Genomic DNA, 12,977 nt, shown 5'->3' on the forward strand with positions numbered 1-12,977 from the left:
GGGGCCGCCGGGAACTGTGGGCAAGCGGTAGCCCGCGATTGGCCGGCGCCAGGGCGCCTCTCGGGTGGGCGCGGACTCCAGCTCCCGGCGGCCTCGGCCGCGCGCATGCGCGGGGCGGGGCGGCGGCAGGGCGCGACCCGCGTCAGTGCGGGCGCGGGGTGGGGGCGGGGGAAGGAGGTGGCGGCGGCGTGACACGTTGCTGCCTGGAGAGGATGCGGTTTTGCTGGGCAGTCTGAATTTTCTCTCTGGGCTAGAGTAGCTGTGAGCAGGTTCTGCTGCGCTTATAAACCAATATTTGGAAAGCGAGCAATTCACCAAGTCTTTCTGCAGCTGCAGTTCTAGCCCGTGACTCTCTCGCTTGTCGTTCTTGCTGCTTTTTCCCGTTGAAGTTCCCTGCTTGACAGTATTAGAAGCATAAAGGTGGCCATGCCAGGGCTCCGAGGTCCCAGGTTTCTCAGTACCTGTGCTGGCCACGCTCCTTTGTAACTACAGAAAACACTGAGAGCACCAACAGTGCTTCAAGTGGATGATTGTATGGCCAAAAGCTTCCAAACGTCTGAAGTGTGAATTTRATTTATTGGACCTTACTTAGAAGTTGTAGAAAGGACTTGGACAGCAATCAACTCAGGGTTGATTCTGCCTTGATAGAAGCACTTTGTTGGTTTCGAACCTTCCTGAAGCTGGTGCCCTGGCTTCTTGAATAATTCAAAATTGACTATRTGACACAATTAAAATGAAGAGCAGAATTCTGAGTTCTGTAACAAAATTTGAGAGCCATGGGGAAATACTGTTAAGGCTGTTCTCTTTAGTAGACCCAAATTAAGGGTGAGGATAAGACTGTTATAGAATATAAAGGATACCAGGTTAAAGCTTTCCAATTCTTAATGCAGTAACAATAAGATACAGGAATAAATAACTATTACTTTTTATTTATATAATACTTATATTTATTCSTGTACCTTATTTSTTTATAGGAAAAGATAAAGGAAAGATGCTCAAGATGAGCATTAGTGGGGAAAAATGCTGCTGTCATCAAAAAAGACTGAAGTTGCTTAAAAAAGCTGAATGTCTTGTTGGCAGTTTGATTGCACAGACTTGACTGTGACTGGTAGCTTTAAAATGARTGAAACTGAGATCTTTCTACACAACTGTTTTGATTTGATATGCAGAAACATTCAGAAGGCTTACCAAAAGCTTAGGAATCAGAAATGGAGTTTGGAGGCACTGGTTCTTGATCAGGTTATATAGCAGTGGGAAYTGGACTCGACTTGCTGGGTCAATTAAAAGCAAGCAGCCATAGGAACTTTTTTTGACAACAGAAAGAGGTATCTTTTGTTGCCTTCTTGAAAACWGAATGGAACCTTACACTGTCTTGCAAAACATCGCTGTGCTGAACAATTCACTTGTGTAATGTGCAGCATTTCAGCCACAGCTGTGTTTTGCTATTATAAAAACAAGCTTAGCTTAAAGATGTGCACTGAATTGGCTTTGCTGGTTATGAGACTTGTATTTTAGCTCACTTGATTCTCTGTAGTAGGCCATAAACTGAAATGGACAATGGAATAGAGTTGGATAATGGAAGTGAGTTGCATGGTATGAAAAAATGAATAAATAATTTACATATATTCTGTGTGTGTGTGTGTGTGTGTGTGTGTGTGTGTGTACACACACACACACACACAAACAGAATTTGAAAACCAGGAAATGCATCCCCTCTAATACTTTCTCGTGGGAACATGGGGGAACGTTTTGTAAGGAGAGCGGTAGCTTTGCCCAGCCTGTCTGCAAGAATCCTTTGCASCTTAGTTTTTCCCCTCACTCTTGCTGTGTGCTTATTCCCCAAATGTTTCTGTGTGGCTGAATCCTACTACTTGCAATGTTCCATGAGCAGCATGTATTTTTTTAATTCAGCACTTTGCAGACCAAATTTCTAGGTTATCTAGGCTATGAGTGTTTGGTTACATTCTCTAATTTCTCCAATGGTTAAATTAACATAAAGCTATTTCTAAAGAATTAGAAATTSTGTCTATACTTAGAAAACTAGATGAGTTCCTCCCTACCATCACTGTCACAAAAGATCTTCTAGAATGGAGCCAGGGAGTGCCAGAATGGGTGGGAGTAAAGGAACTAGTAGAGACAGRAAATGGTAATCTGTGCCTGGTCGGGGGAGTGAATTGGGTGAGGGGGGTCTACTTCTGGAATACAACTTTTCCTTTTCTCTGTGAAAATGACCAAACTATTGTATTCATCTCTTCAAGGTGGTCAGCCCAGAAATGTGCAGCCTTTTAGTGATGAAGATGCATCAATTGAAACTATGAGCCACTGCAGTGGTTTCAGTGATCCTGCTAGCTTCACTGAGGATGGTATATTCTTTAACTTTGATCTATTCATGTTTTTGAAGCATAAAATTTAAGTTTAAGCWCAGCCTTACAGCTCTGTTTAAATTTCTGTGAGAATCCTCTAGATGATAAATAATGGTATTCTGTTAATCACTATATGACTGTTAATCTAGTATGTATCTTTCTGTATTTGAAGTACCTATGGTAAGAACATGCTTCAGGTTTCATGAGCTTCTCTTAAAGTTAGACTTCTTTAGGTTATTCAGTGCTAACTTGTAGAGACAAAAAGAATTTAAAGATGCATTACAAAATGCTGATTATGATACCATGTAGTTGAGGTAATATAACTGCAAAAGAATTTGAGATGGGGTGAGTCGCATCTGCTGGTTTTGAACTAGACTTGTCCTTTGGGAGACTCTATGGAAGCAGCAGCCCATCTCCTCTTCTGTCTCTGCAACCTAGGCRGTTGCTAAGTGTCATTCTGTTGTGGAGTGGGGACCTGCAGCCTTTTACTGCCACAGGGGAGGGGGATCAGTGTTGGAAACTTCGCTGAATACTCGCAGTTYTTAACTGCACTGCTGTTGCAGAGACAGCTATGAAGTGATGTTGGATAGGACCATCTGTTTGGGTAGTACTTACTACATAAACAGTGAGTACTCAAGGCATGGATATTGTAGACTGGATGAAAATACTTTGCTGACTGAATTGGTTGATGCTGTTCTGTATCAAGATTTCTCTAACACCTGGCTAGATTCTGCATTGCTTTGCAGCACATGTAAGAAGTAGATAAAGAAACAGCACATCACTGAGGGTTGTGTTGCCTTTTTTCAATGTATTTTTAAGGGGGCAGTTAATTGTCATAGGCCGAACAACATTCTCTTGCTGTARTACTGAACACTTCTGTTGCTATTGTCTATGATAAGTTACTTTCGTAGATAAATATTGAAAAGCTTTAGTGTTAAATACTAGCCTACATGCTAACAAAAGGTATTATATCAGTAGGTTTAWTTTTTTTTCTTATGAATTAGGGCCTGAAGTTGACGAAGAAGCAACTCAAGAAGACTTAGAATACAAATTGAAGGGATTTATTGATCTTACATTGGACAAGAGGTATGGTATGTTTTGAGAAAACACATTCAAATGTTTTCTTGCTTCCTCTGATGTAATGAGGGAATTATRTATTGAACTTATCTATATGAAAAGAAACTACAATTTCTGAAATTACAGTTATTTCATGCTGGAGAAACTTGCTTTACTTCTTGATTTGAAATGACCTGCTASCTCCACCAAGTTTTTGGATAAGTGAGAAAAAGGCTTTCCTTTCCTAAGAACTTGAAGGTGAAGTGACTGTTTCTAGGCTGGTATGCTGTCATAAGCTTTGCAATGAATAAGCAGGCATATATGTAGGATACAACAACCCTCATTTTTCTATCCTTGAGGGAAGGAGTGTGTTACTCGTCTGATGGGACTAGACAAGGACAGACTATCAGAAAAACAAATGTTGAGCTTTATCTGGAATTGTTTTCAAAAAGGTGTCTTTTTCTTCTAACAGTGCAAAGACAAGACAAGCAGCTCTTGAAAGTCTGAAAAATGCTTTTTCTTCCAAAATATTATATGAATTTATCATGGAAAGGAGAATGACACTAACTGATAGCATTGAGCGCTGTATAAAAAAAGGTAATTAACATGCTTGCTTTTCTAGAATAATAATCTCTGTGAAATGGCTTAATGTTTAAGAGGAATTAAGGCTGTGAAGCTTCCTTAGTGCTTTATAGAGCATGTAATAAATTAGTTAGCAACTCTTCTTTTTTGAATTTAGATGTCATACTTTAACTGACCTAGAAAATTAACTGAAATTATCCTGTCTATACTTGTAATAAAAATGAGGGAAGGTGTATTGCTGAATTTCCATTTTCAAGTTTTCAAACTTGTAGCTTTAAAGTTTGAAGGAATGCACAAGATTGGTCATTCATTGTAGTATGTTATCATCAGGGGGCAGGTTTAGCTTGGTTGGTTAGAGCGTGGTGCTGCTAATGCCAAGGTTGTGGGTTCAATCCCCGTACGGGGCTATGCTGAGGGTTGGACTGGATGATCTCCAGAGGTCCCTTCCAACCTTACCATGCTATGCTTCTATGATCTAGGTAAGAGTGATGAACAGTGTGCAGCTGCAGGACTGGCATGTCTTCTGTGTGTGCAGCTGGGGTCAGGAATTGAAAGTGAAGAGATATTTAAGACTCTTGGACCAGTTCTGAAGAAGATTGTTTGTGATGGAACAGCCAGTATCCAAGCCAGGCAGGCTGTAAGTGTGTGCGGGGTGTATGTGTGTGTTATTTTTTGATCTGTTCTGCTTGCCAAGAAGGGACAAAGAGCAATTTTCGGCCATCTCACTGGTGTGTAATACAGAACTAAAGGTTGCTACATTAGTGTAAACTAACACTATTAGTTTAACTTCCCAGTAAGCCATAGCAGTTATCACCRGTTTGAAAAGCTTCATACGAAACATAAAGTTTGAATGTCGTTCTTGCCTTCAACCTGGGAAGTTCAGTCAAGAGCTATTAAATCTATTTTTGTAAAGGCTTTGACTCTCATGATACTGCAGTCTCCTTACCCCAGTTCTGAGGGCCATGGGACAGCTTTACAGGCTGTTGGTGGTTCTTTCATGGTACATCTAAATTTGTTTTTAGGTGACACTGTTGAAGTTCTGTAGAAAAGCATAATAAAATTTTCACACTGATGTGACTTTCAGTTTAAGCTATAACTTCTGTTACAGTAGCATATTATAGAAATGAATTTGCATACATTAATATTAAATATAATTAAATTTCATATAGCCAGTCTAGAATTACATGCTTCAAATGCTTAGAGTAATAATGTTTTACCTAGTCATTTCAGCCATACATCAGTAGTATGGCTAAAATTTTGGTTATACATCTACAAAAAGCATTGACTATACATTTATACAGCAGTATATGCTGAAGTGTTGACTGAAGCCAATTTAAAGCTTTTGAAGAGTTTTGTTCAGAATTTTTGAATTTGATTAATACCCCTTCCCTCACACTTACCCATATGTGGCTACTCTTCCTATTGTATTCCAGCTATGTTACAACAGATACTACTAGCTGTAAGAAGTCATTAGTTGAACAGTGATTGCTTCTTAGTTTGTCATGGCATGCTTAAGTGTAGTTTGGCTTGTTATGTGGTTAGCATGAATGTCACTTCCAACAGCCAAAAAACATTGGAAACAGACYACAGGGGAGTAGGGAAGGAACATGTAGGACCTTGCAGTAAAAGCTGGAAAGTTCCAAGAAAGACTGTTGAAGTCAGTGGTTTTAATGCCATTTAATTTGTAATCCTGGGAGCAGAGAGGGAGAAATTTCCCACAGCTGTGGATAAGTATCAGTTGTGTGTTGTTGTTTATCAGCATAGTTTCTGCTAGTGTTTTCTAGTGGTATTTAAAATTACATGAAAATAATTCTACATGTGGCTTTTTGGAAGGGGTTTTAAAGTTGAATTCAATAATATTGCATGAAAACTTCCTGAGAGTTGCCTGTGTAATGAAATTATCCTGAGAGTAGACAGAAAGTGGAAGGTAACTATTACGAAGTTGCTGCATTAAATGGTGATTGAATAATTTAATTCTGCTGAGGTCTTAATCTCAGGTCCCAATTACTGTAAAATTTTACAGCTGTAAAATATCAAAGGTTCAAGCTTAGGAATTTTGTCAACATAATTTTTAATATCAAATACTGACATTCTTTTCTTCTGTGCCTAGTGTGCAACCTGCTTAGGGATTTGCTGTTTCATTGTCACTGATGACATTACGGTAAGGATAACATTTATATTTAATCAAYAGTATGGAAAATATGTAAGTCTTCAGCCATGCCCATGATCTTGGATTTTTCATGTTCAGGAACTGTACTCCACTATGGAATGCCTTGAAAACATCTTCACAAAAGCTTATCAGCGAGACAGAGACACTAATGGTGTATCAAGTACACATAATACTGTTCTTCACATCAGTGCTCTCTTAGCATGGACGCTGTTGCTGACCATTTGTCCAATGAATGAAGTGAAGAAGAAAATAGAAATGTGAGTAGCTTTCTGGAAAGTAAATGTAGTGTGTGGGTATGTGGTTTTGTGTTCTGCTTTTTTTTAATTCAGTGAAGTAGCATCAAAATTTATGTTAATGAAATGTGGCTAACTCTTTCAGGCACTTATATAAGCTTCCAAGTCTGCTGTCTTGTGATGATGTCAACATGAGAATTGCTGCTGGAGAAACACTAGCTCTTTTGTTTGAACTGGCACGYGAAACAGATGCTGTAAGTATAAGTCAGCAGTTAAATTTTCTTGCCTTGGGATGATTACGAAATAAACTTGTTAACCTGTGTTATATAGCATCCCTGATCCCAAGAAGTGATGGATAATTCGCTGGGTAGGGAGACTGCCTCAGTTTAATTGGGCATGACAACATTTCAGTGTCTTACCATTTAAGCTAATATGAAAATATTATGAAACATGGCCAACCTAATAAATCATCAAGTGATGCTTCAGAGCGCACTAAAAATGTAGAATGTGAGCTGTAATGTCTAAATCCAACACCAGCTTTTTTTAAAAAACATATTTTTAAGAGATGTTCAAGATGAAACACTTATAGTTGGCAGGTTCATTAGGTACTTTAGTTTTCCACAGACAAATTTCAATCATTGCCAGTCTACATGGTCTTCCTCTCACAACTAATACTTACCCTTGAGTAGAAACCATGATGACTTTTAGCMCTGTCTTTTCAGTATCTTTATTTGGGTATGTCTAGCAGGATTGCCTAAGTAATATTGCATGACTATTAGAGTCGGTTGTAATTTAAGAGGAGGGAGTTTTAWAGGGAGTTGATACATGTACAAATACCAATCTTGCTATGTCTAGTGAGATTTATTAGGGTTTGCCTTTGAGTCAGGTTAGATTTTAAAAGAGCTGCTTGATACTTCCTCATACACAGCCAAACTTGACTTTATATTCTTTATTGTGCCTTACTAATTTTTGAACTGTTTTCTTGACAGCACTGAAGAAAGTAGTCGCCACTTAACCATGACACAGTTTTGAGAGAGCTGCCTGGATGGCTCATAGCTTGATCAAGGCTGTTGTGCTTTGCCAGAACACTGTCCAAAATGAAAGGATAACTCCACCTGAGTCAGGATACACAACATGCTAACACTGCATAATTTGAAACAATATACTGAGACTTCTGTTTAATTTTAGCAGTAAGGATTTGAATCTTCGAAAGAAAGGAAAATGATCCCAGAACTTGATCCTTCATTTGGTCAAACTGACAAGTGACTAAAAACTTAAAATGTATTAAAGAATGAAGCTATGGTTACTCAGAACTCCAGCTAAACTAATTCTGTTTAACCATCACTGTGAAGTAGAAAAATATTTACTTTGCCTCTGAACAGTGTATTTCAAAAAGCATGCAGTAAACTCAATTTAGTCAGTAAATGTTCAGCTAAGGTGCTTTTTTATGTAAATGGCTTACTATTTTAGGTAAACAATCACTGAATTAGTAAACGAAGGAGAGAAAGTATTGCCTGTTAAACATTTCTGCRCTAAATTTTACTTGATCTTCTGTAAAACGTTTTTAAAACAAACGCTTTCTAATTTACCACATGGTGCCTTACAAGTATCTCCAAAGCCATGAATTCTATGCTAATAACCAGCTTGTGTTCTCAAAGTGCTTCTCAGCTTGTTGACAGGACTGACAGCAAGGTTCAACAGATCAGTTAGGCAGTTTGAGCCCCTTGGAATTTATGGAGCAGACTAACAGGTATATATGCACACTGAAGGAGCTCCACTGTGTTTCATATGGCTCTTACTACCAGTGTAGAGGTGATAGTATCCATCTTGGGTAAATGGATCCTGTGACTTTATTCTCACTGATTCAAGTTAGAACTACAGAAAGTCACTCACTCTATCTCTTTAAATAACAAAAAGATCACTAAGCTGTAGAGGTCTATATGCACAGAATTTGGAGATACCGGTTTTGCCCCTTGCAGGGTAGGATGTTAAGTCCAGAAACTGAAAACTGTTCTTTTTTGGACTAGGATTTCTTCTATGAAGATATGGAACTTCTAACGGAGAAACTAAGAGCTCTAGCTACTGATGGAAACAAACACCGAGCCAAAGTAGATAAAAGAAAGCAGCGTTCAGTCTTCAGAGATGTTTTACGAGCTGTTGAGGTGATTCTCATGTCTGTCTGTGACTACATCAATTGTAATATGTAGCATACAAATGTATGAAAATCTCTTATATAGAACTACTGTTTCTTAACAGTTAAGGCAGCAGAATTAAAAATCTACTTTAAAGAAATGAGACTTCAAATTATTCTGGTCACTCATGCTGCTTTTACTTTAAATATAACTGCAGTTCTTGAATAATGAAGAAGTCAATCTTGATTTTCCTCTCGTCCAAGCTTGACTTTCACATTGAAAAATACTTTTTCTTCCCCCCCCCCCCAAAAAAAAAAAAAACTAAACATTACAGTATAAATAGGAAACTGCTTTTAACCCATATGCAGGCTTATTTTGTTCAAGGCTTTATGTGACATCCAGATTAGCTTTCTGAATTTTCTGAAAAGGCTTACTTGTAAAAACTTCCACTGAACTGTTGTGGAAAACAAAAAGCAACTTGATAGTATCTTGTGAATAGTGAGATATATTTCCAAATTGCAGCTCTTACCAGGGCTGAAGAACTGTGTGTGTTCCCCTTCCTCGCTGTCCTAATGCTTATACAGTAATCTTGTTGTACTCCACATCCAGATTAACATACCAATTAAAAAAAAAGTACTTTAAAAGATTTGGATGACGGCATCATTCTATCTAGCAAAGGCATTATTTTAAATTAAAATTGTATGTATTGCTTTAATTTTGGACAGGAACGTGACTTTCCTACAGAGACAGTTAAATTTGGGCCTGAGCGCATGTATATTGACTGCTGGGTTAAAAAGCAAACCTATGATACCTTCAAGGAGATTCTGGGGTCAGGGATGCAATACCATTTGCAGGTGAGCTGCTGTTTGAAACATGCTATTTGTTACATACTCAGACTATCTTAACAAGAGTCTTCCCTGTTTAGTCTCTTGGTAATAATTAGGACTATGAAATGTGAAATCATTAGTGGAACTTAAATAATAATTTTTGCATTAGTAGCATTAAACATGGTACCAAAATAAGTTTGTTTCAGAACACTTTCATAACCTGAGTTTGACTCAAGTCAGCTYTGTACTTGGTGGGGGGGAGTGAAGAAGGGGAGCTGGAAGAAMTGTTCTGGTGAGCTGGCTCCAAGTTGTAGCTTGTGTGTACTGGGTTAGCAGGTAGTGGACTTAGCCAAGAAATGAAAATCTGAAGTTGAATCTCTCCTTAACTTCAGCTTTTTTTTCCTGAGTTGTCGTCGTTCTTTCCAAGCAGAATGCGTTAGTCATCTGGCCACTATAAAGCTGGATGTGCTTCACCCTTCCTGTTCAAGCTTGTAAGGAGGAACGCAAAGACTGAGTCAAAAGTAATGAGCATGATTGCAGCCCAGTGATGACAGTATTTGAGAAGGGTGTGAATAAGTCTTCATCTCTGCTTTGGGAACTCTTGTTCACTAGTCACCTGGTTAAATATGTATTGGAAGTGGGACTGTAGCCTAGGAATATGTGTTYCCATAATACTGTAATAATCACTGAATAAAACCTTCAGTCTAGTGTGAATTTTGTTCTCATGTGACTAAGGGGAGCCTAGGCATGTAACATCTTTTTCAAATACTGCTTTAGAACCAGTTGTTAGTGTGTTGTGAAACCATATGGATCTGGGTCCAACTGCCTGATCTTGTTAAAAGGATGGAACAAAACAGTAACAGAACAGTGTCTTACTTGCTGGCACCAGCAAAATAAATGGGATGGCTGTCTTTTTCTTTGAGGGGGCAGTTCTTAGCCTTATTCTGTTTCAAAGATGACACTTTTCCTTGATTAATAACAAATTATACTGCAAGTCATGTCAAACTGCTGCTAATTACTTTCAAATATCAAGAAGCATTCGATAGTTAGTAGTCATCTCTGGAGGCTAATAAAAATGGAATTTGTTTTTTTTTTTGTTTGTTTGTTTGTTTTGTTACTCAGTCAAATGATTTTCTTCGGAATGTGTTTGAGCTTGGTCCGCCAGTAATGCTAGATGCTGCAACCCTTAAAACAATGAAGATATCCCGTTTTGAAAGGGTAGGTAACTGCACCTCACTATATTTTGTTCACTTGATAGACTAATATGTTTCTCCTGAATTAAATAGCATTCAAGGCATGTGTTTCCGAAGCTGTCATCCTTAAGCTTGTCATCTTAATTCTGACATTTTAATGCCCTGTATTGCCCTGAATGAAACCGAACCTGACTTGTACTGTGTCTTTATCAGCTCCTGTTTCTTGTTGTTCCACTAGGCACCTTTCTGTTACTGCTTTTCTTCTAGGGAGTCTCAGGGTTGACTTAATTGCTGACAGGTATCCAATTCCTGCTCCATATATGTGAAGCTTGGTCTCTTGTGAGAGACATAGATTTTTTTTTGGGGGGGGGGGGGAGTGGAGATGTACAGGAGACTGTAGTGACAAGTCTTTACAAAGACAGTGTCCAGAATTCTGCAGTGTAGAGCACATACCAGAATGCCTTTGTTCTGTTGGTTGTGAATGTAGTAATCTCATGTGCATAGTGACAGTGTGCACAGAACCATCTGATTCCTCCAAATCTTTTTGCAGTCAAGACCTTTGTAGAGTTTAAAACMGCTATAGGAAGACAGATACCTTGTAAGTGAACAGACTGCGTAGTTTACAGTCCCAGTGAATTTGAGTGCCCTAAGGAAGAGAATGCATGAACTGTGGAATTGTGCTTAATTTACATTGTGTCTGTATGATGCTTACAGAACTTAGAATTGTGTAAACTTCCTTTATATGGATGCAGCTTAAACTTAGACCAAAAAGGATAGATTTTATATTGTAAACTGTACAAAGTCTACTGAGTTACATAAAAATGTTTAGCTATTTCTGAGATACAAAAGAAATCTGGGACATAAGCCTTTTGAACATCTGTGAGATWAATTTCTGTTTTTATTTTGTAGCACTTGTACAACTCTGCAGCATTCAAGGCTCGGACAAAGGCTAGAAGTAAATGTCGTGATAAAAGAGCAGATGTGGGTGAATTTTTCTAGATCTCCTTTTTTGTGGCATTCAATTTTAAGACTTGTATAGTTTAAGTATATTTAATTTTTAAATGAGTGTCTAACTTTTTGTAGTCACAGCTTGCACTTCTACACTGGGATGATGTATAATATCTGTAAATATAATGCATGTTGTTGCTTAGCTACATATATATTGTATATAGATTGATAGTAAGATTGGGTGCAGGGGTAAATTGTAATACTTAAATGCAACTCACTCAACTTGAATATATTGTAACTCAGCTGTTAAATGGTGTGGATAAATGTATTGAATTGCCATGTGCTGATTTGATTCCTTAATTTGTATTAAGGAAAATTTAATTTGAAGTGTTTTTTGGTAGGAATGTGTTAATATGGAATGGAACTTGTTCATGTGAAATTATTTTAGTAACTTTTTTTAACTCTTAACTGGCAGATGGATGAAGAAAATTCTGCATAGTATGACTTTATACTGAATGGGACTATGAAGTTCAATTACCTTCGCTTATAGTGAAGCAGTAAATGACAAAACTTGCCTCAATGTGAGATAAAACTGAGATTCATGTGTTCTGAAACTGGTATTAAAATTTTGGAATAAAGATTTTTCTCACAGTTTTCTATCTGTCTAAAAGTAATTACTACCTGAGCTGGAATGCTAGAAAAACCTAAGGGTTAAAACTGATAAATTTATTTCATGCAAAACTACACTTATTTGCCCAGTCAGATACACCTTTGAGTTGCTATCAATTCTTTAGCAGATGCTACATGAAACAGTATCTTGCTATTTTTAAGGGGGGGGGTGTATACTTTTTTTTTTAAACTTATGATGGTCTACACTTCTGTTTACYCTTTATTTGTGACAGTAATTTGTGTTATAAACGGTCAGAAATTTGAGGAGCAAGGGTCAAATGTTTTTCTTAGTTCTGGAATGCAAAACACCTTGTCCCTTTATCCTACAGGAGATGACCTAGATGCCCTGTTTCATCTTTCTCAATCTTCTCTCAAACTCGATTTTACTCCCAGTTATTGGCACATTCTAGTTATCCAGAGACTAGTCATTCTTGCATAGGATGGTTTAGTGTAAAGACAACAGATCTTAGACAGCCAGAGCTTTTGAGGCAAAAGATCTATTAATACAACTGCCCACTAGAATAAAGGTTCTCGAAACTGAAGGTCGTATTATCTGCAAAAGAAGTTGACACAAAGATATGTTTTAGTAGGGGGGCTTTGGTTTTTAAGTTTTTTCTTTTCCTTCTTTTCCCCTTCTCATTAGCAGAAACAAAATGGGATTACAGCAGAGCATATTTCAGTAAAAATGATCTAGAGCAGCAAAAGCCATCACTTTTTGTCACTGGATTTCAGCTTGGACTTGCATGGTTGGTGGGGGGAAGGAAGCCTAATTAGGTTGTGCTTTCTCTAGTCTGTTTCCTCTTT

The 12,977-nt window shown here is 37.9% G+C and overlaps 1 protein-coding gene and 1 long non-coding RNA gene across 3 annotated transcripts in view; one reads left to right on the forward strand and one right to left on the reverse strand.

Moving 5' to 3' along the window:
* The window catches only part of IFRD1 (interferon related developmental regulator 1), a 12,562-nt gene extending 404 nt beyond the window's left edge, over positions 1 to 12,158 (forward strand). Inside the window, exons 2-13 of one of the 2 annotated variants that reach the window (XM_085318547.1) lie at positions 2,259 to 2,363; positions 3,368 to 3,449; positions 3,892 to 4,016; positions 4,481 to 4,638; positions 6,112 to 6,162; positions 6,250 to 6,428; positions 6,550 to 6,658; positions 8,432 to 8,566; positions 9,262 to 9,390; positions 10,486 to 10,581; positions 11,466 to 11,537; positions 11,980 to 12,158. In XM_085318547.1, coding sequence (XP_085174673.1) covers positions 2,259 to 2,363; positions 3,368 to 3,449; positions 3,892 to 4,016; positions 4,481 to 4,638; positions 6,112 to 6,162; positions 6,250 to 6,428; positions 6,550 to 6,658; positions 8,432 to 8,566; positions 9,262 to 9,390; positions 10,486 to 10,581; positions 11,466 to 11,537; positions 11,980 to 12,003 — 1,265 coding nt within the window. In that variant the 3' untranslated portion in view covers positions 12,004 to 12,158. Of the gene's footprint in view, positions 1 to 2,258; positions 2,364 to 3,367; positions 3,450 to 3,891; positions 4,017 to 4,480; positions 4,639 to 6,111; positions 6,163 to 6,249; positions 6,429 to 6,549; positions 6,659 to 8,431; positions 8,567 to 9,261; positions 9,391 to 10,485; positions 10,582 to 11,465 lie in introns of both variants that reach the window. The other variant, XM_085318548.1, reaches the window with a different exon arrangement.
* A 496-nt stretch (positions 12,159 to 12,654) lies between these two features.
* Positions 12,655 to 12,977, reverse strand: part of LOC146588126 (uncharacterized) — a 2,118-nt gene continuing 1,795 nt past the window's right edge. The window contains exon 2 of the long non-coding RNA XR_014897493.1: positions 12,655 to 12,726. This is a non-coding gene — a long non-coding RNA (uncharacterized LOC146588126). The remainder of the gene's footprint in view (positions 12,727 to 12,977) is intronic.

This window comes from Rhea americana, unplaced genomic scaffold (assembly GCF_003343005.1).
Source record: "Rhea americana isolate MKP2758 unplaced genomic scaffold, rheAme1 scaffold_54, whole genome shotgun sequence".
NCBI lineage: Eukaryota > Metazoa > Chordata > Aves > Rheiformes > Rheidae > Rhea > Rhea americana.